This window comes from Ixodes scapularis, unplaced genomic scaffold (genome assembly GCF_016920785.2).
Source record: "Ixodes scapularis isolate PalLabHiFi unplaced genomic scaffold, ASM1692078v2 PGA_scaffold9__187_contigs__length_104089568, whole genome shotgun sequence".
NCBI classification, from domain to species: domain Eukaryota; kingdom Metazoa; phylum Arthropoda; class Arachnida; order Ixodida; family Ixodidae; genus Ixodes; species Ixodes scapularis.
Window position 1 is genome coordinate 73,655,347 of NW_024609884.1, and position 26,579 is coordinate 73,681,925.

The 26,579-nt window shown below is 46.0% G+C and overlaps 2 protein-coding genes across 2 annotated transcripts in view; both read left to right on the forward strand.

Moving 5' to 3' along the window:
• The window catches only part of LOC8053393 (complexin), a 1,077,036-nt gene that overhangs the window by 44,002 nt on the left and 1,006,455 nt on the right, over positions 1 to 26,579 (forward strand). The gene's annotated exons all lie outside the window — the stretch shown is intronic.
• Positions 268 to 2,157, forward strand: LOC121833768. The gene has a single exon (XM_042287375.1). It carries the CDS (start codon positions 341 to 343, stop codon positions 2,123 to 2,125), a length of 1,785 nt encoding a protein of 594 aa, XP_042143309.1. The 5' UTR covers positions 268 to 340; the 3' UTR covers positions 2,126 to 2,157.

The window sequence follows — 26,579 nt, forward strand, 5'->3', positions numbered from 1 at the left end:
GGATCTAGAAAATAGAGATTTATATCCTTCGTCCATGAATGGATTTCGACGCGGAAGAAGCAGCATTGACAACGTTATTGACTTAGTAACTAGTATTGAACAAATGAAGGTAGTAAATACAAAAACAACAGCTGTATTTGTGGACATAAAGTCGGCTTTTGATTGCGTAGAACACGCCGCTATTCTTCAAGATATGAAGGCCATTGGATTTGGAGGACGTGTATACAAATGGATAGCCAATTACCTAAAAGAAAGAGAAGTCTACATATCGACACAGGACGGCAACACCGGTCTTCATCATATTACTAGGGGAGTACCACAAGGAGGCGTCCTCAGCCCGATGCTTTTTAGCATTTCTCTCATAGGTCTCCTGAAAATTCTCCCAAAAACCGTTCACGTGTCTATATACGCGGATGATATCTGCTTCTGGACTTGCAGTAGATCTCTGTATATCAACAAAGCAAGACTACAAAAAGCCATTAACATTACCGCACGGTACCTACACCTCCGAGGTCTGCACATATCGCCGGAAAAGTCAGCAGCGATGGCATTCACAAAAAAGCACACGGACAAATACCCAATTGAAATAGACGGAAAGGAAATTCCATATGTCACGCAACATACCTTCCTGGGTGTCACTCTCGATAGGCAGCTGACCTGGGGCCCCCATGTAAAACGCCTTAAAAAGAAGCTCTCCTCTTTCATCAATATAATCAGGATGATTAGTGGAACCAAATGGGGATGCTCTGTCTCCGCACTCCTTGCCCTTTATAATGCCTTATTTCTCGGACTTCTGCGCTACAGCCTGCCTGCTATGCATAACATCTCACGTACTCTTCTAAAAGAACTCGAGAGTATTCAAGCACAAGCTCTTCGCACATGTTTAGGGCTTCCTAAAGGCACTTCTAATTTGGGATCTCTTGCGGAAGCACAAGCGATTTCACCAGCCGTTTTAAGAACGCAAGAAACGTTAAGAGCCCATCTTCGTCACAAATCTCGTACATATAAGCATCACCTCACAAATATAGTAACAGAGAGACCATCATCTGGCTTTGCACAAGTCATCGCACTCTTGGAGGATTACATCCCAACTTCTTTTGAAGCTGCGGTAATTCCAAGCTATCCACCATGGAGGTACCCTCACTTAGAAATAAGAACAAGTATTCCGGGAATCGCTTCGAAGAAAACAATGCCCACCCCCGTGATTACGCAGACAGTGCTGGAATACATAAACCGAACGTATGCCTCATTTAGACATGTCTTCACCGACGGATCTACAATGACAGCATCATCGACCCTGGGAGCCTATATTCCGTCTCTGGACGCATGCATACAAGCAAGGTTGAGCCACGTTACGTCGTCAACAGCATCGGAACTCGCAGCAATTCGAGCAGCTGTTGCTCGCGTGGGAGCCGAGAGTCCTAGTTTTTGGGCCATCTTTGTGGACTCTAAAACTGCTCTACTCACCCTCTCTACGATGAAGAAATGTAGCCCGAACTTGCAACTCGCACAGGATATTCTGGAAGCAACTCGCCAAGCTTCATGCAAAGGGCACCAGTTTATTATACAGTGGATTCCTGGTCACTCTGGTATAACCGGAAATGTTATCGCTGACAGAGCCGCTCGAAACGCTCATGAGAGCGATATTACTGTGTCAATCCCGTTTTCTAAATCAGATGCAAATAACTTAATTAGAGATATAGGCCAAGAAATAGCATCTTCCCTTTGGAGAAATCCTCAATATCATTATTCCTATCTTTACAATATCGATCCCAAACTTAGATTTCGGGCACCTCGGGGACTACCAAGGGCAGCCGAGACGGTCCTACATCGCTTGAGACTGAATGTGGCATACACCAACAGCTACCTTTATAAAATCGGTAGAGCTGAGTCTTCTGATTGTGCTTCGTGCGGAGTCACCCATAACATCGAACATGTATTGTGTGAATGCAAGGACTACAGCCGTGAAAGAGAGCTTATGAAGACAGACCTGAGGCTACAAAATGAACAAGACGTAAGCATTCGTACTCTGCTTGGTCCATGGATCTCTGCTGCTGAGGGGTATAAAGCTACGAAAGCTCTGCTGAAATTTCTAGCAGCTACTCGCTTACAGAAGAAACTGTAGGGGAGTAGATGAACAGCAATGGCCGATGACAATTTCCAGTGAAACATTTTCGTTAGCTTTTTTAGTTTTTTTTTTTTTTTTTTTTTTAGTTTTTGATACTTTGGTTTTGCGTGTTTTCTCCCTCTATCGTTTTTTGTTTACCTTTCTCTCTTCTATCTTTTTCTGTTTACCTTTCTCTCTTCTATCTTTATGATTTTCGCTTCCGTTCATTTCACAATGTAGCAAACCAGCACCAGGCGCTGGTTGACATCATTGTTTAAATAAACGCCTACCTCTCTCTCTCCTCGTCTGTTCCGTCTGCTCTGCTTACCCCACCGATTCCGGTAGTGTCGACAATGGAGCCTTCGGAACCGGCAGAGACTTAGGTTGCAGTTCTTTTCTGTATGCACGCGCAGCAGAAAAGCTCCTTGGCTGCCATCCGAGCTGCCGTGTCATCGGCAAAAGGGGAAGCCGATCGCTTGGAGTGCCAGATGCTGGCCCTCCAAGCGAAATAGAAAAGACCAGTGCACCATTAAAGTTAAGTTATAAAACGAAAGCACAAGCGAATAAGAACGGAGAACACAAAAACAAGATCAAGAGCGAAGAGATAAGGAGAACGGAGAGCACAATGATGAGCAGTGACGAGTACGAACAGGAAGGAACAAAGGAGGAGGCGATTGCTGACGTTAAAGTCGCTCTAAAGTAAGCATAGAGCTTCATAAATTGTTGTAAAAATTATTCTAATTCACAAATTCCTAAATAAGAGTAAAATTTCTTTTCGTAGTCATCCGTGATTGCTGTCTTCGAGAGTAGGCAGTTGAGGAGTTAATGGTGTTGTAACTCCGTTGATCGTAAATGTCATACAGCCCGAATGACATTTGACTTGCTCGTCTGACACCACCTAACTTGACATTTGAGTTAAAGGGCATTTACTTCAGAGGCCTTCAAGACGCCCGTCTGACAGGGGTATAAGGGACATGGAGGAGGAACGATGGGCACGGAGAGGTTTTGGCTATTTGTACATGAAGGGCGTCGTTATGAAGTGGAGAAAGCGAACAAAAAAACGCAGGTCGAAATTTTCGGGCAATAATGGCGCAGATCAGTAAATGAAAGTTAAAAAGAGTGTTAAAGCAGCAGGGAGGGAAATATGTTTAGCGAGGATGCAGACTAAATCGATCACTAGAGACATAAAAAATGTGAGATGGATATTGCTAAGGAAAGTATCTATGACAATTTCAGGGGAAGCTCGTTGTTGTTTGAGGCCAGGACAGGGGCGTTACGAACTGGCGTGTACGGAGCGGATAATTAGGACTTTGATACTGTGCGTATGAGGAGGAAAAGGAGTCGGCTGAACACTTCAAACTTTACTGTAAAGGTCTTCACTCTGCAGTTGTTCAAAACGATACTGATTTAGAGAAGGCTTTGAGCTTTAAAGGCAGAGATGGAAAAATATACGCTGGGAAAGCAGAGAGAAACGAGCACTGGTTATCGGAGTGGTGGCATAAGTGGAGAGAAAAATGAAGTTTGATGGAGAATGGTAGATGAAGGCTTTAGAAGCTTTGTAAGCGACATTTCTATAATGTTTAATAACGGCATTCGTCAAACATATTTTTAACGCAATTGCGAACGCACTGCGGCCTTTCTTTTTGAAATACCGAAAATCGGAGTCCACAAGTGATGTCGCCTCCTGGCTTCTTATCTTCCTTCGGAAAATAAAGCGGCACCCGGGGAAGTGGGAGAATCGGACGAAGTTTCTTTTCGGTGCTCGACGACCTCTCAGGCTACGAAAAGGAAATCGTCAAACGGTCACAACAACTGGGTTTGGTGTCTGTGCACTGTAGTTTCGGTTGTGACTCCGCCGATGCAGCCTTTTACGCAGAACTGGAGCGACGTGGCTCCTCATATCGCCCAGAAAAGTCCACTGCGCGTTCTCTTCGACCTCACACCGTTTAAAAGAATTTGAGATCTGAGATCGCTGAAAGGGCCCTAAAAAAACTTCAAACTCGAAAGTGAAGCGCCATCTGCTCACTGCGATAGGCGGCACGCCCGGAGAAGCGCGGTTGATCGCGGGACGCGGGCGATCACACTTCCGGTCGGGGCAGTTCGAAGGCGTGAGAGAAACTCGAGTTGCAGAACGACTCAATCTTTGACGTCACTGCACTGACGCGGATCGCGCGGGAACTTCAAATTCGGCTTTTGGACGTTTTAATGCGAAAAAATTAAGTGTCCCATGGAGCGAACCGACGTCATCAGCTTCTGAAGCCGTGCCGAACGGCACGTGGACTCCCCTATCCCAATGGAGCGAAGCCTGTCGTCTGTAGCAGCGATCTGATGGATAGACTCCCGTTGGCTGGTGCGTGTCATATTTTTAAGAAACGAGGCGCCCATTGGTTCTTGCGCGGCGTGATTCCAAGGAACACCACCAGAGAAGCCCTCTCCATGGCGGCATAGCGCACACAGCGGCCCGGCCGCCGATAAGAGGGAGCGCCTGGCCGCACAGCCTGCACGGGCAAACTCCGGAGACGCTGCACGGCCGAGCTCAGCGCGGCGCGGCCGCTTGACGAGAGCGCGCGCTCGGCCGTCGGCCGCAACTTCAAAAGTAGCGAAATGTGGCCGTCCACGCCAGTACGCTGCACACGAACTAAGGGAGCGGAAAAACGACATTCCTGCTTTCGCATTCACAACTCATAAGAAGTGCATAGGTGTCCTCGGAATTTTGTTTATTTCACTAATACAGAGTTTCCAAGCTTCGAATTTTGAGGAAAATGTCTTGGCATCGTTTTCAATTGTTTTGAATATTAAAAAAAAAATATCATTTTGACCTGTCAGTGCCCCTTCAAAATGACACGAAGTATTAACGCCGTGGGAACCCTTTCTGCGTTTCCCATGGTCTCCCATCTTCACCTCTTCCCTGCTGCCACACCCGTGTCGCCTGACGCCATGTGATCCCTTTCCGGAGGCGGGACTGGCACATCCCCGAGTCTCGGTCAATGGGAAGGGTCACGTGGCCAAGAAGACGCTGCGCACTAGAGGGCCGCAGAGTAACTGTGTGTGTTGCGCTTGCGCTTGCTAGAGTAACTGTACAGTTACTTTGGACGGCGGAGCTGACAACGGGGATGGGCGGCCTGGGCGAGCTCTCTCTCTCTCTCCCTTGCCTGGATCACGGGTAAAGAAGAACCCGAGAGACTCACCAGTGACCACCGTGCAGTGCAGGCCCCATGAGATGTAAATATACCCATGTTTGAGTCGAGCTCCGTGGCGTGTTTACTCGGGGCTGGGAGCCGGGGGGAACCCTACAACGCCGTAATATATCGGTGGCGTCACTTCATGTTTTCCTAGACCCTTTTTATTTTTACAAGCATCAGGAGCCTCTAGCTCCCCAAGAAACTTCCGCTTGCTCCGTGTCGGCAGGCCTTCGGAGTTTGTGTCACAATTTCTAGGACGATGAACGGTCCAACGGCTACAGAAATTGTGAAGTTGGAGATTTAGCAAGGTTCTTCTACTGTGCAACGCAAATATAGATCCACTCATGTCTACAAACAAACCACGGTGGAGCTGCACACCGCCGTCGCCGCGCAAGCGCGATGGGGTGTGGGCAAGAAGCGCCACGTCCCGCATGAGCAAACCATTGGAATGCGACGTTAATTGTCGGCGCCGGTGTTAGTCCCCGTGCTCTTTTTCGGGTTGGAATTCTGATTCTACGTCTTTCTAGCAATGTCTTACAATTTTAGTGGCCTGAGCAAAATTAACAACGCTCGTTTCACCGCACAACTTCGTGTAAATGATGTGACATGCGGCAATTCATTACCTGTGAACGGCGCGGAATAGACGCAAAAGCCAGCTGAGATAATTCTGCTGACTATTTTCGGTCGTGACGTCGCTCGAAGGGCGAAAGCGTGTACAGTAGCTGCGATATTTGACGGCGCTACTGAAAATTGAAAGCAGAATCGAACCGGGTGAATCAGGCATAAGAGGTCGGTGATGGCCACTGCTAACAATAATCAACATCTCCTTGAATGTACTCTTTACACAGAGCCTACTTACCCAAAACAACCATCAAACTAAGTCTTTTGAGGCGTGCACTTACTTCTTATTGCACTGTTTGATCGACCCGCCGCTGTCGTTTGAACGAGCGGACGACAGTTCGAACGCATGTGAAAGAGCTGACGAGAGTTTGAGCGAACAGGCAGCCGTTTGAACGTGAAGACGCACTGAACGTGGTCCGCGGTTGGTGCGGTCAACTTGACAGTTTTCCCGCGTTCGTGTTGGATCAAAACAAATAAATCTGACGACCTCAAGTACTCGTGAATAGACCTCTTGCAAAACGTACAGCGCCACGACGGCGGGGAACTTTGGGAAGCGATCGGTACAGATCACGCGCTTTCTCGTTGCGCCTCCGCGACTGCGCGCGAGTCGCGGCAGCCACCTCCAGCCCGCTCATGCGCCGGAACGTCGTTGGCGGCGTACCGTATCTGTGGCACCGTAAACGCATCGCGACAGGTGAAACTATTCACTAATTGAAATACGTTATTCGTCGTAAATTACCTTCACGTCTTGCAGTGTCACCGAATCCACTTATTTTAGACCGAAACCGTGGCAGGGTTCGCCACGGTTTCGCATACATATTCGTCAACATGACACCGACATAAAAGATCTAAAAAAAAGGGTGACAAACATAGAAAACCGTGAAAGAGAAGTAAACGTTCAACATATTGCCCAGGACTTGAATGCACTCGAATGGCAAACTAGGAAAATGAACCTTGAGATACACGAAATTCCAGTGTCTGATCATGAAAACCTTCTTGAGAAGTTGAACCAGGTAGCTGTAAAACTGTACGGGCCGGTACTTTCCGAGAATGAGGTTGTTGCCTTGCACAGGCTACCAGCACGACCAGACAAAGTACCCGGTACTATCGTTCGCTTTGCAAGACAGGACACCCGTGAACAGTGGTTTGGTCAACAGGAGACACTTAATCGCACAGGGGAAGACACATAGACTCTCGAGAACTTGACTACCCAATACCGCGCTCTGCTCTGGAAAACAACGGAATGGGCCAAGCAAAATGATTACCGCTACACGGGGTACCGAAACGGTAAAATTTGTGTGAGACGGGGGGAACCGACGGTGATGTCATTCTTTTCAGTAGCGAGATGAACTTGCAGCATTTGAACTGAACAATGTTACTGTATTTTCTTCATGACTGCTTCCATAAAACTTATGCCAGAGCTAAACTATTTTCTGGCCTCTGAATTAAAATCCTATCTCGGGAATGAGTATAGTAGTACGTGTGCCACACGGGCAACTCGAGCGCCATTTGCAACGAATGACATTTGAGCGGACGGCCAATCAGCGCGCGACACTCCGGGCGTAGCGCATTCCACGCGCGACAGATTGCGAGCTGATTCGCCGACCACACAAATGTCATTCGTTGTAAATGGCATTCGAGTTGCCCGTGTGGCACGGGTATAAGTCGTTCAAATGTATCCACTTAAACACTCGTTCAGCTCGGAACAAAACTGAAGAGCTTGCTTTATTTTTAATAAATTTTGTTTTTTGTTCGATGTTATTATTTCTTCGGAAACATGGTATTCAGATGACAGTGATGTTTTTGAACTGCCAATGTATAATGGTTACTTCTAGAATAAAACCACTGGGCGCGGAGGAGGTGTGTCGTTAATGCTTAGAGATAATATGTGTCGTGACTTTTAAGAAGAATACTCGATCATTAATAAAGACTATGAAGGTACATTAATTAATAATCATTAATAAAGACTATGAAGACTATGAAGGTAATAAAGACTATGAAGGCTTGTGAACAAGAATCTTATCTCTGTGTTTTATAGGCCGCCGGACGGGAGTTTGGCGCCTTTCTTTGCTTTTCTGGAAACATATTTCAGGTTCGCAACAGAAAACAGATATAATATTATTGTGGGGGGTGATTTTAATCTGAATATGCTCCAAGATACCCCAAATAAAAGAAAATTAGAAGTACTAATTAACAGTAGTGGTTGTACGATTGTCATTACCTCACCTACCAGAATTACAGCAGAATCATAAACTTTGCTTGATTTGTTTATTATAAGTTTTGAATTACCCTACATAAAATCGGGGATAATTAGCACAGATATAAGTGATCATCTAAGTATATTTTTGTGTGTCAAAAAGGAAATATCTGAAACTTAAAGGAACAGATTTCATGGATCCTTTCAAAATATTACTGAGTGAATTTAGGACTAAAATCTCGGGACTATACTCCGCCACAACTTTTCTTGGCAATGCAGTGGAAGGGTACAGGCCCGCGTCCCCTCTCCCATTTTGAGTTTGCGCGGGCTCTCCTCCTCTCCCCGGAAAAGGGGGAGGAGGAGAGCTTGCGTACACTCAAAATGGGAGAGGGGACGCGGGCCTGTACCCTTCCACTGCATTGCCAAGAAAAGTTGTCGCGGAGTATAGACGATCCGTGATTAAATATTTCGTCAACATTGCAAGGAGCGATGCTGCACGCAAAATGCAGGCTGGCGTTTCCTTGCGGTGCTTTTATGGAAAGGGTCTATATGCGTGACCACTCGACCAGGGTTTCCCCTCACCATGACGTCACAAGATGTGCTCCTCGCTACTTTTCATCAATTGCAAACGACAAATTCAATATGTGTAAAAAAAAAAAAAAAAAAAGAAAGGGTAGAAGCTTTGAATCGTCGCATTCCCAAAAAACGCCGTCAAGGTTGAGTCTAACGTCCGTCGATGCAAGCAAAATAGTCCGACCAAAGACGTCATATCGACCGTTTGACAATTCGTGGAATGTCGAGCATAGCGACGCGTTTGGGCGTGCACGTCGCCAGTAGGTCCCAGCGGTCTAGCTAAGCGACCATCCTGCGCCGCGTCGCAGTTTCTCTATTCCTCACGGAGCTTCTTTCGCTGGGTGCGGCGGCTCCGAAGCCGGCGTGGCGACCTTCAACGGCGGCCCTGTTTGCCCGGCGTCTCCGCCGTGAGCCCGCCAACGGCGCGTGCGACCGTACACGCATGCTGTCGGATCGATGCCGGGCCGAACGCATCGGCCTGCGATCTCCGGGTCAGCTCTGGGTGCCGCAGGAAATGACGCGTCCTCGAAAGCCTTTTTCAACGCCCTTCGCTCAGATGGAGTGCATACGCGTGACACGCACGCGCACATGCAAACTCGGCTAGCGGAGTTGCCGTCCCCCGCACTTAATTGAGGCGTTCATTCTGCCAATTGTTTCTATGGCAGATAGCGGGAGAAAAAGGTCGCTATTTGCGGGAGGTGGGTATACCCGCCTCCCGCCAATAGCGACCCCCCTCTCCCTAACTCCCCAACCGCGCGCATCCTTTGCTATAGACAGCAGTTTTTTTTTGTTTTTCTTTTTGTATAACTTCATACCATCGCGCAACAGAAGCACCCTTGACCCGGTGCATTTTCGGATTGCCCACTGACACAGAGTATGCAACCGCCAAGTGTATGGGCGAAAAAGGCTTAGAGACGGACATCGTGCGTTACTTTGTTCCGAATGTTATACCCGTGCCGCACAGGCTACTCGAATGCCATTTACAACGAATGCCATTTGAGCGGACGGCCAATCAGCGCGCGACACTCCGCGGGCGTCTACACGAACTCATCTCTGTTACGTCACGGCGCGGTGGTGGCGCGTCGGACGCACTTCCGGTCCGGGGCTGTGGGCGGAAGTGCCCATGTGAGACGTGTATTCCTGCGTTGTTTTGAAAGTAACCAGACAAAAACCTGCCTTCTCGTCAAAATGCTGCGACTGGGTCTCCACCAAAAGATTCGAGAAAGGTTAGAAGGTCAGTTTTCATGCGCTCAGTTCGACCGAGAACGTGGATATGTGCCGTGAAAAGGAAAAACCAGACGCCATCGGACCACGATTGCTTGGGTGGGAAGTACTTTGGGTTGAATTCACGGATACTTCTGGCCATCAGATTTATTTGTTTTGTCCCAACATGAACGCCGGAAAACCGTCAAATTGTACGGACCACGTGCGGACTACGTTCAGTGCGTCTTCAAGTTCAAACGGCTGCCTGATCGTTCGAACTGTCGTCTGCTCTTTCAAACGTTCCTGCTTGTCGTCTGCTCTCTTAGAGGACACCGGCCCGTAGACCAAACGTGGGCCCGGTACTTGCGATAAGAAGTAAGTGCAGGCCTCAAACGACTTAAGTTTGAAGGTTGGTAAGCAGGCTCGATGTAAACAGTAGATACAAGGAGATGTTGAACATTGTTACCAGTGGCCATCACCGACTTGTTATGCCTGATTCACTTGGTTAGATTCTGCTTGCGATTTTCGGTATCGGCGTCGACCATCTCAGCTACGGTTCACGCTTTTGCAGCCCGAGCGACGTCGCTACTGAAAATTGCGAGCGAAATTTCATCATGTGAATCAGACTTTAGCGTACATTCTGCGGCGTCCACGCGGAATGAATCGCCGCATGTCAGGTTATTCACGCGAAGTTTTGCGGTGTAACAAGCCTCGTTAATTTCGCTGACGCCGCTTAAATAGTCAGACATCGTTAGGAGGACGTAGAATCAACAATTCCAACACGAAAAAGAGCGCGGGGACTCACACCGATGCTGACAAGATCGCATTTCAATGGTTTGTTTATGGGCGACGGCGAGCTTCTTGCCCACACCCCCATCGCGCATGCGCAGCACCGGCGGCGTCCGCTAGGGGTGCTCCGGGTGCTCCGGTTTGTTTGTAAACATGAGTTGGTGCGCATTCCACGCGCGACAGATTGCGAGCTGATTCGCCGATCACACAAATGTCATTCGTTGTAAATGGCCTTCGAGTTGCCCGTGTGGCACAGATATTATTTTAACCGTGTTACAATTTTCGAAAATCTACAGTTGTCTGGCTATCACTGCGTCGTCGACAGGTGCACGAGCAATTATAAAAATTCCATGAACAATCGCGGGAAGTGTACGATAAGCACAAGAAGCTGCAGCGCAAGTGCGGCTGCAATGTTATTGACCTTCACATGTTCCCCAAGGATTCTTATTTATGAAGTATGTCGATTGGGAGCGTGATTCGCGAGGGCTTTGTTGCAGACTCATCCTTACATTTATGCTCACAGCTACTTTGTCTTAGGCAAACGGACTGATTCTGACCCAGTGCCCGTGCTCCGGATAGGTTATGCTGTGAAGTATGATATTACTCCATGGAATTTGAAGGGTATGAAGACGTCTACGTCCCACCACTCAAGGTGTAGCTATCAAATGCCCAGAGCTTGCCTGCATAGGCTACATTAAACTGCTCGTATATTCCTTCGTCGTGGAAACTCAATCAAGCACCCCACCGTCTTCGTCGACGTTCCTTCGTGGAGGCAATGTGATGGCCTGCGATTGGCCACATTAATGCAACCGGCCGAAATCCAGCTAAGTCCATGTAGCCCAGAATAGCCAAATCTAGCCAAGTTCTCCCCACACCCACAACGTTACCTACTCAGATAGCTTTGCTGCCACAAACAGCCGGTATTTCAAGGTTTAAGCCGCTAGACGGCATCGTCAGCGAAGCAATTACTGAGTTGGCGGCGCGCTTAAAGGAAGGTCTATAGACCTTTCCGGCGGCAGTCTCGAACGAAGCGATTTACAGCGCGCGTCCCTGGTTTTGAGTGTGTACGTCAGTGTTGCCCGACTGTGCTGGGCTGTGGGTTTTCTCGTCAGTGGGCTGTGGCAGCTTGCGTAGGTGCAATTCCGAACGCTGGTGGCGGCTAAATTGCGGCGTTTCAATTCTTTTATTTATTTTGTGCTGTACGGCGAATAGAAATTCTCAACGTTTTGAAAAAAAACATTGTACTAATTTTAGGAACAAAAACAAACAAATTAAAGCTATTTTGACGAGTCCGTGCGCGACAGAACAGATGCAACTGGAATGTCTGTGTCATTTTATTTTGATTTTTTTACGACACCATACACTCGGCCGTACCAATATACAAAGGTCTTAACTGTCGAAAATATTTGACGACGCCGAATGGCCAAAATGTGTGAGTATTCCCCGCTCACAACATGAAATTCAACGAGTCTCATCAATCGAACATATTGTAGTACCCCTTGGTGCCGCGTTATCCGAACAGGATTTATCTGAGAAATGTCTCAAATAACACAGCATATCCAATATTGGCAACTCCCGCGAAATCGACGCCGCGTAGCGGCAACGCCGAGAAAGTCAGGAGAGGAGGTCGTTTCAACTCTGTCGTCTGCTATCACTTGGTTCTTGGTTCTCGTAGGCAGCATAGAAACATACATCGTTCTTAGTAATTATTTTCATGCTTCCGCCATGTCATTCCTACGCACTGGCTAGAAGAAGGTTTCTACCGTCGAAATTCGCTTTGTTTTTATATGTAACACCAATTTTACGCTACGGTGCAAGACATTTATGGTGGTCCGCGTGCTGAACGACGAAAACGACCTCCTTTCGTCCGGCATTTTGCCTGACAAGTGCGCCCCCTATAGTTCGCTGGAGTCGCGAATACAGTGTTGACGATAGCCACTTCACAACGATCGGACGGAATCCGGCTTGTTTTGAGGCACGTTTTGAAGAGAGATGTTTCTTTACACAGCACAAAAGCAAATGACCGGACGTGTCTATTCCGTCCCCATCCGGGACCCGATGCTATCAGCTATTTTTACATATATAATATATAACAGGGCAATAAAGAACGTTCTAACAACAATGACGGGGAACATAGCCGGGAAGGCTTTTTGGAAATTATCTCAATTGAAAAAATCCTCGAAAAAAGTCGAACGTCCCGCGTCGCGGGCTGCTTGGCGCTCGCTCTCTTCGTTCGTTTTCTGCGAAAACCGAGAAGCTACGAGTCCTGAAATTACCTGGTTCTCACAGTGGAAGATAACACAAAAGAAGGTAAGCATCCTAAACAGGCAAATAAAGTTAAAACTTTCAAGAAAAGCCGGTGAACTCCGAATGCACAATGCAGTGGGGAGTTGCGCTGACTGGGTTTCCACAGCTCAGGGGGTGGCAGAAATTTCTCGCTGATAGGGGTCGCTCGAGTCGCAAAATGGCGGCCAGAGAGCTCTTTTTGGAAAGGTCTATGGACCTTTGGTTTATAATAAGGGGTAGGCAAAACAACGATGTGTGGCGGTTACGCTTATATCCTAAGTGTCTTCTACTGGCGTGGCGACGGCAAAACAATGTTTTCGCCTATACTGGAAGGGACGACAATTCAAGATGGCGGCGCCCTTGAGGAAAGGGTCTATACACGTTTGCAAGTCCGGTCTCAAGGAGCCACCATCTTGCTCAGTGGGGTGCGCTTGGGCGCGGCCATAATCGGATTATGACGTCTTAGCAAGGCTTCGTAATCGGATTATGACGCGTCCAAGCACACCCCAGCCAAGCTAGACGGCAGCGCCCTGAAGCCGGACTTGCAAACGTGGAGCGCCCCTAGCGGACGCCACCGGCGCTGCGCATGCGCGATGGAGTATGGGCAAGAAACCATTGGAATGCGATGTTGTCGGCGTCGGTGTTAGTCCCCGTGCTCTTTTTCACGTTGGAATGATCGATTCTACGTCTTCCTGGCAATGGCTGCCTAATTGAGCGGCCTCAGCGAAATTAACGAGGCTCGTTACACCGCAAAACTTCGCGCGAATAATGTGACATGCGGCGATTCTTTCCGCGTGGACGCCGCAGAATAGACGCTAAAGCCTGACTCGCACGCTGAGATTCTGCTCGCTATTTTCAGTCATGATGTTATTCGGGCTGCGAAAGTGTGAACCGTAGCTGAGACGGTGGATGTTGATACTGAAAATCGCAAGCAGAACGGACCAAGTGAATCAGGCATAACAAGTCGGCGATGGCCACTGGTAACAATTATCAACATATGTTTGTATCTACTGTTCACACCGAGCCTGTTTAGCCCAACCAACGTTCAAACATAAACGTCTTTTGAGGCCTGCACTTACTTCTTATCGCAACGACCGGACGTTTGGTCTACGGGCCGCTGCCGTTTGAATGAGCAGACGACAACAACATAGTCCGGCAGGTGGTCCGTACAACTTCGCAGTTTTGCCGCATTCATGTTGGAACAATACAAATAAATCTGACGACCACAAGTATTTGTGAATCGTGGTCCGACGGCGTATGTCTTTCCTTTTTCACGGCCCCTATCCATGTTCTCTCACGAACCGGGCAGGCAGAAAACACATGAAAACTGACGTTCAAACCTTTTCCGACTCTTTTGGAACAGTGCCAGTCTCGACGTTTTGACGAGAAGGCCGGTTTCTGTCTGGTTTCTTCCAAAGAAACACAGGAGTGCACGTCCCGCATGGTAACTTGCGCCCACAGCCCCAGACCGGAAGTTCGCCCGACGCGCCACCACCGCACCGTGACGTAGCAGCGGTTGAGGAGTTCGGACCATCGCTACCGGATCGGCTAAGTTGACAAGCTCCAAAAGAAAAGTGACGCGCTGCCATTCTTTGCCGCGTAGCGGCGCTCGTGTCGCAGGCTCGAAGCCGGCCCGACTCGTTCGGTCTGACAGAACTCGGTGACCGTGGATACGTCGTGAAACACATCGTTTTTTTTTTTTTTTTTTGTGAGTTCACGAAGTGTATTACCAAGGACTCTTGCGAGTGTTATAATGTCCAGATTTAGACAACATTTACTGGGACTTTTGAGGTAAATTCACGCCCGCCGGGCCTTCGTAGTTTTGGCAGTTTCCGACATTCGTTACCAAGGCACGCAACTCGGAGAGATCGCTGCGTCTATCGTTTGCGGACTAAAATACCGTGAAATTCTTTCTTCTGCTGTTCTGTGTTTGTGTCAAACGTTCAAGCGTAAACTGCTGCATACATTCCAATGCCGCATTAGGACAGAATGCCAATTTGAAGACGCCTTCGTCATTTGAAGGATGCGGGCTGTTTTTGTATTTGTATTCTGCTACATTGAGGCCTACTACTGGTGAACAGGGCTGAGTTATTCCTCCCGTCTATTGTTTACGTGTGTGACAACCTGGGTCCCTTGCTTGTGCGTGCCATTTCGTAGACGTGTGACTAAGGGTAAGGATTTCAAGACATCACTTCCGATCAGCTGATCCGCGCGGATTCGTTTGTGTATACTTTAGAGATTTACGTGTGAACGGGCGGTATATATTAAAACTGTTATTTTACAGTACCTGCTACAGCTTCGCGGCAACAGTGTGCGAATTGTGAGACACTCTCGTTGTCTATCTGAAACAAGTTAATTTGTGTAACTGTATGCACGCTCCATGTGCCTGACAGCAACACGCTCGTTGACGTGTTTATATGCGAGCGTTAATTTAAATTCGCCTTATGTTAACTACTTTTTTCTTAACGTTGCTGTTGTGCTTAAATTAAATTCATGATAATGTTGTTCCATTGATCTCATGACGCTTCTGCGATCTATTTCAAGCCAAAATAGAGACGTTTTTAGCTACCTCACTGAGCCCCTGAGAATGCGACATAGGAAGCCTGGTGTGCGAAGATCACTTTTAAAACTTCACTGCCTCCTTGATGTAACGCGAAGGCACTTTTACGCGAGAGACATCAATCGAGAGATAACGGAGAAGGTGGCAGTAGCAAACAAGAAAGCTCGGGTCCTGTGATCGATTTTCAGCCTTGTTGTTTTGCACTCTGGTGGCGATTGTTTCATGGAAAAAAAAAGTAAATATTGCACAGTATTCACCTACACTTTTAGCCTTGTCGAAGGTTTGTTGTGGCAACGAATAATAGGCCAGAAAACGTATTTGGTTCGTATTCCTTTGACAAATATGTGGGAGCGTTTATCGAGAACTGGATATGGCGCTAACAGCGCATGCGAGCCCCTGCTTGTGGATGATGGTCATAGACGAATATGAGAGCCATCAACGTATGACATAAATCCCGTTTAACTATAATATTACACGAGCATAATATCGCACTCGGAAGTTCGCCTCAAAGCTAGGTATCTATAGGCTCTTATCCGTTGAATTATACCACCTAAAATCCAAGAAATAGTTAGCGTGCAGATTTACACTCATGTGGCTGCAGCAGATCTACTTGCAGAGTCCATTTCTTAAAATCAAGTCATAAAGAAGTGCGCAGGAGCCGCCGACGTGCCGCCAACCGCCTAATTTCGCAATGAAAAACCAGCGTCCCGAGCTTGCCCAGAATTTGGTCTGCCTCGAGGACCGGGTGGGCTGCGACGACAGCGCCACCACGCTCGCACAAACAGAGGGGGCCGGCGTTCCGAAGCGCGGCTAATGAGGAGCTCGTCAAATGAGCCAATATAGTAATGTTGGTTCGAACTGACATATTTCACGAGGTTCGTCTTTTCGTGTTTTATTTTTATATTGCAAGGAGAAGGAGCGTTTAATGCACGTCGTATGTTTCAAAGGATATTACAGGTCCGCCGGCGAATACGTTTTCAATAGCAACTTTGTAATCCCTATTTAATATATGTATATATATATATATATATATATATATATATATATATATATATATATATATATATCCCTAGCGAAAACTAAGACGTTTGAAATATACCACATTCTAATTTGAGTGTATATATTTGAAGAAGAGTTCGTAATTGTAAGTACACAAAAATAGACCGAAAATATATACTTCTTTTTTTTTTATTTGCTACTAAAATATATTTCTGAAAATATTTTTAAAATACCTTTATTTAAACGACATTTGAAGTTCCCTTCACGCGTTCTGAAATATGTAAATACTAAGTTAGTATGCACAAAATACCTTTCATATAGATTTATTAAAATATTTATTTATTTCATGCAAAATATACTCCAACCCTAATAAAAATGCAGCGATTAAAATATGTGCAGAATACTCTTAAAATACCTGAAAATCGTAAATACTGTAATGTTATACACTAAGTATTTTTGACTGCGATACTTTGGTAGTTTGACTTAAACTACCAAAGTATTGAAAAGCTCACCTATCAGAAGTTCACTTCATGCACATGTGGACTACACTGAAGTGCCTAAATACAACATTTGATTATTCTGTAAATTGAGTTGTGCAGTGTCGCAGTAATAAATCAGCCCAGTTTATGTTATTGTTTCCTTTTTTCTATCAAGAACACACCTGATGAGTTTCTTACACACCAATCACAAACGGGGTTCGGGAACTACAACCGCAACACTTGCCGATACTGGAAAGTTTCAGCAACTGATGTGAGCAGATATGTTTAGCGTGGTTGTGTTACACAATGCTAGTTCACTGAATATGTGTACCCTCCATTGATCGTGATGTGAGTAGTGACCTTAATATAGTGACGTTAATGACCACATTAAATAGTAAAGAAAAGCAAAAATAACTATTTTAAGTGAAGAAACTGCCTTGACTCGCTTCGTCCTGAGTGATGCTATGCAGAGAAGCAATAACATTTCTGCTAGGAGCCATTTCTGTGGATATTGTTTTAGTGACTGCGCCGAATTATTATTAGTTGTACCAATGCTTTTTAGTAAGAGATAGTGTCCACGAACTTTAAAACACTGTTTCCCCCTTGACAGACCCCCGAGGAGAAGATCGAATACTTGGAACCTTAATAAATGCAGAGGTGGTCACCAGCCAAATGATTACCTTCAATATGTAGGTTATATAAGGCTCTAGAGTATTCAACGGGAATGTGATTCAGCTGTGCGTCGTAGGGTTTGTGTTTGTTTCTAATGTGTAGCTGTGGGATGTATTTATTAGTACCTTCAAATACCACAGGGACACAATTTGCTCATTAAATCCAAAATAAAAAAAAAATAAAAATTGTGTAGCCGGTTTTTAATAGACAGTATATACAGCGCCAAAAAAAAAAGACGAGAGTAAACAGGACGAGCGCCTCGTCCTGTTTACTCTCGTCTTTGTCCTGTCGTTTTTTGGCGCTGTATATACTGATCATGAACCAACTAGCCTAAATTTCCACTTTGCTGCAGTTCATTTTAATAGACAAATGGCATTTTGAGGTGCAAGGAATTATATTTTTGGTGAATCTAGAATCTTTTCTGATTAGTATTTATGATATATTTTGAATACCTTACGCACTTATTTCGAATGCGGACAAAATATTACAGAATGAATACAAAATGAATATTCATATTCAATATATTTTAACTTCGTTTCAAGTACGGCCTCTTTTTGCTATGGGTTTATATTTATATCTATTGAATAAGTGGCATCGCTGTGGCACGGGTTTACGGTCACCAGGTGCTCGCGCTAATCTTTATTTATTTATTTATGACATACTTCGGACCTAAGTGGTCCAAGCAGGAGTGAATACAGATCGTAAAATACACGACAAAAAACAGTCTTCAACAAAAGATATCAAAAAAGGCCACTGGGTTAAAATATACGGTAAATAACAAATGCAAAAAATACAGGACAAGAAGCCTCCAAGAGCAAGATACACATTACCAGTAAACACCTATACGGTCATGAGGTGGGAAGAAGGAAGTGACTCAGTGGGAAGAGAATTCCAGTCATTGATTGTCCTTGAAAAAAAGGAAAATTTGAAAAGATTGGTGCGAGCAAAGTACGGAGTCAGTGAATCTGGTTGGTGATGTCTGGTCTGTCTCGTAGCAATGCAATAGGTTTTAGATATGCATGGCGATTAATAGATAGCTTATCATTTGCAAAAAGAAACAGAAACTTTAGCCTTGCTATTTGCCTTCGTTCCTGCAACAATTCAATTTTGTTTATCTGCATTAGAGAGGAGGGAGAATCTGATCGCTTGAACTTATCGTAAATGAATCTGACTGCCCGTCTTTGAACCCTTTCCAATTTATTTATGCCTTTTTTGGTAGAGGGATCCCATACAACGCTGGCGTATTCCAGTTTAGGTCTCACAAGCGTGTTGAACGCTAACAATTTTACGTTAGGGGGTGTATTTTTCAACTTGTCTCTACTGAGGCCTAGCTTTCTAAAAGCAGCAGATGTAATGTTGTCGATGTGTTTTGACCAGCCCAAATGCCTATCAATTGTCAGCCCTAGATACTTGTAATGGTCTACCTCAGAGACGTTATAATCTTTTATTTTGTACTGAAAGGAGAGGTACTTCTTTTTGTTTGTGATTCTAAGAAAGACAGTTTTCTCGAGATTCAATATCATTTTCCATTGGAGCTTTCGCAAGATTAATTTTTCATCTCCAGAGCTTTGGATCATGCCAGCCCAGTGTGGAATCCCCATAGCCCAGCTTATCCATGTTCTTCGCTTCAGAAAGTGAGTGAAGCGCGCGCCACAAACTTTGACTAAAGAAATGCTATCGCATTTAATAAAAAGTATCGCGTCGCGATCTTGTGTCCGGTGCTGGAAAAAAAAAATATTAATGCGTTTGTTAGTAATCACTGCGGAGCTGAATTTTTTTTTTTTTTTGTTTGCGGCGCAACGAAGGTTGGCCGCTTTACAACGCACAATTAACGAGATTCAAGCTTTATTTCCTGTATTATAAGCAAAATATTATATATTATATTTTATAAGTTAATAGATCACTAACACACCTTGCTACTAATAAAACATGACGCAAATAAAAATTTGGTCTTTTGTGAAAATCGAGCGTTTTAAAGCATTCGCTCATTCAAATGCATATAACGATTTTTAGTGTGCACGTAGAATATTGAATTTGCGTGCAATTAAAAGAACTATGTTTGCGCTTTCTGTTGATATCAAGGTCATTAGCATATATTGAACAGGTCACACGTAAAAAATGAACAAACTTTGGCAAGAAGCTAAAAAAAAAAAAGTTAGCTGATTTTTTTTTTTTTTTGATTATTTTAAAGTATTGAGGTAATTAACCATACCGTTTGAAAGATGTGCTTCTCACCACAATGATGATGACCTTCAGAAAGATACGAACAAGGAAGTTCCAAAACATGTCCTTGAAATATCCAGTATCTACTATAGTTCTTGAAAGCCACACACCGAGCGGAAACTGGGCCTTGGGCATAAGGGAGGTTTCGTAGACTGTGTTTCCCCCTCCGCGAAGCCCTCCGCACCGAACAAGCGGCTACAGCGCCTGCGCGCCGATGGCCTTGACTGTAGAGCTCCGGGTAACGTAGCGGGTTGCGGAGAGCCCCATTGCGGGACGGCGAAAACCATCTACGAAAACTCCCTATTGTCTCGTCGTTCTGGCCGCGGATTGGGACCCGGGACGGACGTCCCATCCCCCGCCTCCGGGTGTCCTCCCAGAGGTCTTTCTGGGCGGCCGAAAGTGAGGATCCCGTTCGGTTGACAAGTTTCAACCCGATAGCCTGACTTCCGGCGGAGCTTCCTGTGAAGAGCGGCGCAGTTCGGCGACATTTTGCCGGAAACGGCTACGGCGCTCTTCGGCCCGTTTGCTTTGCTTAGGCGGAAATGGACCCATGCCGACGATCCGCCTTTGTCACTGGACGTGAAAAGGAAGGAGCATAGAGGACACTGCGCCATGGTTTTAAATAATGTTTTTTTTTTTCAGAATTCTGTCGAAATCGACTTTATGGGTGAGACCTAAAAACTGTAAATATCAGTGAAATCCAAAATGATGAGTCTCTTTCGAATATTCAAATATCCTGATTGTTGTTATAACAGGCAAACACGTGTCAAAATATGTTCTCGAGTAATATGAACACACCACATGGGTAAGCTCAGTTTCCTCTTTTGTTTTGAAGCCGAATATTACGAAGAATATACAATTTACATTTTGCATTTTATTGACACTTGAGAAGTGCTTGAAAGGCGCGTGCACACTTACGAGCCGCAGAAGTCGTGGTCGCCGAATGAGAGTCACTCTCCCTTCCTAGAGGATTTTGGTCCCAGCGATGCGAACAGCCGAGCGACTTTGCCAGTAGGTGGCGCCTTAGGGGTGACGCGACGCGTTTGTTTGCATCCGCGGCATTCCGGCATTTTGTTCTGAGGGACACTCAACCAACATGTACACGGTAGCTGCCATGCAGCTCCTCGCACAGGCACTGATCAACGCTATTAAAGAGTAGCCGTTTTTTTTATATAGCGAGCCGCACCCTGGACTTGAAAGAGCGTCCGAAAAGGGACCTTGGCAACTCGGTCATCAAATCTGGCTACATTCGGCCTGACAGTAACGTAGTGTTCCATTCAGGGTCGAGTGAGTACAGGTCAAAACTGCCGAGGTTTACTGTCACTACGACGGATAATCGCATTAAGGCGAAGTGTGTAATGCGACGGCTAATTGCATCACAACTAAGCGGGGTATACCACGGATAATCGCATTACGACGGACTGACTCGGCACGACTAAGTGTGCAGGGTGACGGGTTGTTGTGATTAAGCATGGCCCTCAGCGGGCTGTCGTCAGACGACTCAAGGTACACATCACGACTAACAGCCCTCCACGAGCCTACAGGTGACATGGTCCGCCTTACCGAAACCGCTAGCCTTGTACCTGCTCCACGAGTGGTAACTTTAGTGCACTGCTACGCTTCTCACGCGCTAAAAGTCGTTCTGAAAATGACTGATTTAGGGGTTTTGGATGACGCTCAGCAAGTTTCTAATTGGTAGCATATGTCTATTTCCACTAAATAAAAAGTGAATTAGTGAGTTTTAATCAATTAGCCGACTTATCGCAAAGATTATCCAGCCCCGTAATGTCAGCCGGGCGTATAACTCACTCGCACAAACCGCATAAGTGTAGCTTTCATGGCATTTTTAAAACAAATCTGCAAAAAAAAAAAAATAATAATAAAAAACACTATATATGTATATATATATATATAATAAAAGATAACGTTATTTATTTACATTAATTACAAGAAGCTCCATAAGGCCATTTTTTCATACCCAAGCGAAATCTCTAAAGTAACACAAAAAAAAAAGAAAAAAAAAATGGAAGCATTTTAACGGTTCACAGGTCACTAATCCATGGAGCCTTGTGCTCAGTCTCCGGGGTACCACAAAAAATGTGCACAGGAAACGAAGCACAGGGAAGTGGCCTAGTAATCCTCGAGTTCTCCTCCTTAGTAATTTCAAGGAAAAAAAAAACAAAAAAAACAATTACCGTTTTTGCTTAGAGCTCGGTGACTCCAGCCATACTTGTGCTCGTTACTTGAAAAATGTAATGGTTTACAATTACAAATTACCGAGCCTCAAATGTAATGGATTACCTTTACTTTCGCCGAAAAGTAACGAATTACTTTACTCGTTACATTACAAATTACTTTCACGTTACTTTTTCCGTACTCTTATTCCGAAAACACGGAGAAACAATTTTGATATTTTTCAAAAAAATGTTCTGCAACACTACTTTTCATTTCCCATACGCCCGTATTATGGCAGTCCTTGTAAAAATAAAATATTGTATTTAAGAGAAAGAGTGTAGGTGCACTCCGTTCACCTGTAAGCTGATAAGGCAGCGAAAACGACATCCACACCCTCCATCCCGCTAGCTTACGGCCTCCGGTAATGATCCCTGGAATTGTGCAGACAGAGCTAGCGGTGCGCATGCTCAGTAGCAGCGTCTACCTCCGCTACGAGATTTCGGAACTAAAGACGCCATCTACGAAAGCTCCCTTTTGACTCGGGTGTTTCTCCTGTTCTCCACAAGAAAAGAAAAACTTTATTGGTTCTAACGTTACAATGTACATATAGCCAATGCAGAATGCAGGTGTCGCAGCTTACCTTGACGGGGGTTTCCGTAGATAAAGTGTTGTTCTTGCTAATGACAATGTGTGTTTTTTTGGCAAGCAAAGTACGCTCTGAAACCATGCTTCCGTTCTCCTTGATGCCCTGAATTTTGAACATCTCATTAAGAGATGGCCATGGAGACGAGGGACACTCCATGATCGAAAAGTCGACAAGTTAGAGAAAAAGTGGCGCTTACGGGGTTATCGATCGTTCATCGGTTCTCACTTTTATGCCAATATTCGTGGAGGCCAGGGGAGGAGAGAGCATAGAGAGCGAGAGAGGCGGTGGCCATCGGTCTCAAAGCACCCCTTTAAAGCATATGAAGCACGCTTTAAAGGGGTACTCCGGCGATTTTTTTGCTACCGAACTAACTATATTTTCGGAATCTCCGGCCTTTACCCTTTCGGGTATGTTATTTAGTATCGCGAAATTCAAGATAGGTATTGTGAAATCGGCAAGTGAAAATGGTCCCCTAAGCAACATTCCAATATACCCGCACTTTTCAGTGCCCTGACGTCAGTGAATGGCAGGCTTGCAGGTCGAGCGGGCAGTCTAAAAATGAACTATGCCGATAATTGGTTTTGTGCTGCTGCGCAGGTGCTGGAGCGAGCTTGCAAAACATTCATGTGGCACCATGAAACGGCTTGTAATCAGTTAGGAACGAAGTCTAAAGGCCGAAGTGGGAACCCCTGCCTTCCGCTGACGTCACGTTTTGATTGTTGCCAGTAGAGACTTTCAGTTTGAAAAACACGGTGGTGAGGACCAAACTATATTTTGAATAACTTCACGAAAAAAAATATTTTGACTCAATATTTGGGTTTCTATTTGAGCGATTTTTGTTGGCGTGTTTTATCAAATTTTCAGGCAATTCGGTGACTATGAAGAAAACGCCTGAGTACCCCTTTAAGCGCCGTTCACGCACTTGCAACCGATGAGGACGGAGAGGGACAAGACCGGTTTTTCAACCTCTTGCGCCGGTGTAGGACCTGCTCAGCAGCAGCGCATCTGGTCCCGCGGCGTCGCTAGAGGCTTGAAAACCGGTCTTGTCTCTCTCCGTCCTACTCTGTTGCAAGTGTGTGAAAGGCGCTTTAAAGGCGAAGCTTAAGCTACACAGCGGCGGCGCGCGGTCACTCCCTGCATACGTGGAGTGACCGCGCGCCGCTTCTGTTGTGCCTTATCAAGGCGTGGCCTGAAGCTTTGGCCACTAGGCGGTACAAAATATGAAGCCTAGTCAGGGAGTCGGGCAACCGTACTGGCTGGAAACTTGGGAGCCGCCGAGGCGTCCTCAAATTTTACAACAGCAAAAAACAGTGTTGCTGTTAAGGCGGTGTTTCGAATTCTCAATCGCGGTTTGTTTCAGTACAACATTGTAATCGTTAATTCGTTTTGAAGATCTTCGTTTATATGTTTGGGCGTTTGTTTGTTTTGGAGACACTGCAGTTTGTTGTGTTTTGGGGCAAATTTTTGAGACGCGTCGGAGTTTTACGTGTTACACGGCTCGTTGGATTTCGAAAACTGCGCCGATGAGTCCGGGAATATTCTTGGGAAGCCAAATCTGAGCTGCTACTTTGAAGGCGGAGAGGAGTGTAGAGGTTACCATTGGATCTCCTGTCTCATCGTACCTCTTGACTCGTCGGACATGAGTCAAGAGTTACGTTCCAACGAGTCAAGATATCCACGGCGAGTAAAAAGGTCCAACGAGTCAAGAAGTCCAAGATTGAATCTTTGACTCATTGGATCTCTTGACTCGTTGGACCGCTTGAGTCGGGATCACTATTCGTTAGGTGTCCGTGACTACTGACACACAGTTTTTGTCCGCACCGACATGAATTCAAAAACAAAACACGGTTTGCCTCCGTCCCACCGCCATATAGTTCCGCCTCAAACCACGGCGCCGCTGTATCCGGGGTTCACTTTTCTGGCCCACGCGAGTACGTCTTTCGTCCCTGGGGGGTTTGCAGGAGACAGTGTGGACGCCTCGTGACGGTGGGTTGTTCGGCGGGCGGGGGAGAGCCGGCCCGTCTGTGTCTGACCTAATTGCCTCGATGTCAGCGTATCCGCTTTGATGGCCGGCTGCCCCTCGGTCCCTCCGTCCGCCCGACGTGCGCTCATGGCAGCCGTCCGCGCTGACCGCATCGGCTCGGGGCGGACGTCGGTGGCGAGCGCGCAGGGGGCCGCTTTCTCCGGGAACAGGGATGGGCAAAATACTTTAAAAAATGTATCGAAATTCAAGTACAAAATACTTCGAAAAAAGTGTATTTAATTACAAATCCAATCAGAGTTTTTAGGCACAAGATACAAATACAACGAGAGTATTTGATCCTCTTCACCTACTTTTGTAAATATATTTTGTTTCCATAGTCAGACATCTAATATTAAAATTTAATTTCAAATAAAAAATAAAGACTGCGCCCAAATAAAGAGTCTATTAATAACAATCATTCTCTAAAAAGAAATTGCAGCGCTAATAAAAAAGAGCGGCGGCAGATTGTTACCTTCTGAACGGATGTCTCTTTCCAGCGAGACGGCTGCTCAGAGTACGGCGATGGTGATCGCTTAGGGGTTTCGCGCAGCGATAATTTCGCGTCCCTCAGGCCCGGTCGTGGGAACGTTGAGTCTTCTGAAGGCGTTTGAAAAGGTTTCTTTGCCACTTTTACGTAGTGTACAGAATAAAACTTATTTTGTTTTCAAACAACTATGTGGCCATTTTTAATCAAAAGTAACGAGTAACATGTAACGTAATTTGATAGGAGATACCGTAAAATAATAACGGCATTACTTTACTCGTTAGTCATTTGGGATACCGGCAAGTGCGTTATTAAAAAAAAAAAAAGAACGAGCGCGTTACCAGTAACGTCGTTACTTGTAAAACGCTAGCTCCAACACTGATTAGCTGGAGTCAAGTGATGGCTGCCGGTGGTACCACTCGAGCCCAGCAAGACAGGCCTCGATCCGCGATCCAGCCTACAACAATAGAGATCAGTGGTCTTACCGGCCAGTCGCTTATCGGAAGCTAACGGGAGACGCCGTTGATTCCGTCCTCTCTGCCACAATTCGGGTTCGCGTTTCGCTATTTTCCATTTCTGTTGTTGTGCAACTGCACATGCGTCGATTCTGCCATATGAGAAAGACTCGTGGTATTGGCCTGGATCCTTCGAAACCATACAATGAAAGCACCAGCACTACATCAGCGTACAATCACTCAAACATCCGCGGTGGAGTAGCGCCTATCGATCCCAAAGTAAAACAGGTTGGCTGCCAGGTAAAGTTCTTTTAATGCGAAAGCATTAACTGTCCCATGGAGCGAGCTGACGTCGTCAGTTTATGATTTAAGACAACCTTGAGACTGGGGAAAACAAGGACAAACACGACGCAATCTTTTAAAATTTAAGATTTCGTCGTGTTTGTCCTTCTTGTTTTCCGCAGTCTCGGGGTTGCCTTAAATCATAAACGTAAACCAGCTCGCCTGCGCCCTATCACTCATTTCAGTCATCAGTTTGAAGCTCGAAAACGGCACCTAGTTTCCCCGATCCCAAAGGAGCGAAGTAAAGCTGATGATTTTCGCCTTCGGTTCCCTTGGCTGGCGCGCGTCGACGGGGCTCCCATTGGCCGCTGCGCTCGTCAGTTTCCACGACCGCTCACTCCATGGCGCTGCGTCCATCAGCGCGCCGTTAACACGAAGCGTCCAGAGTCACGCGCGCTGACTGGCGACGAAAAGTACGCAACAGACGGAAAGGGGAGAGGATGAGCCTTTGCGTGCTTTCGCATTCACAGCTCATAAGTGCTTAGGTGTACCTCGAGTTTTTTTCGGGAGCTCGTTTAAATCGGGATGCTGCTTCTTATGCGACTGCTTGGAACCAGTCGCTT

Excerpts from the sequence above, each read along its gene's own strand:
- LOC121833768 (XM_042287375.1), top strand. The coding sequence starts at position 341 with ATGCTTTTTAGCATTTCTCTCATAGGTCTCCTGAAAATTCTCCCAAAA.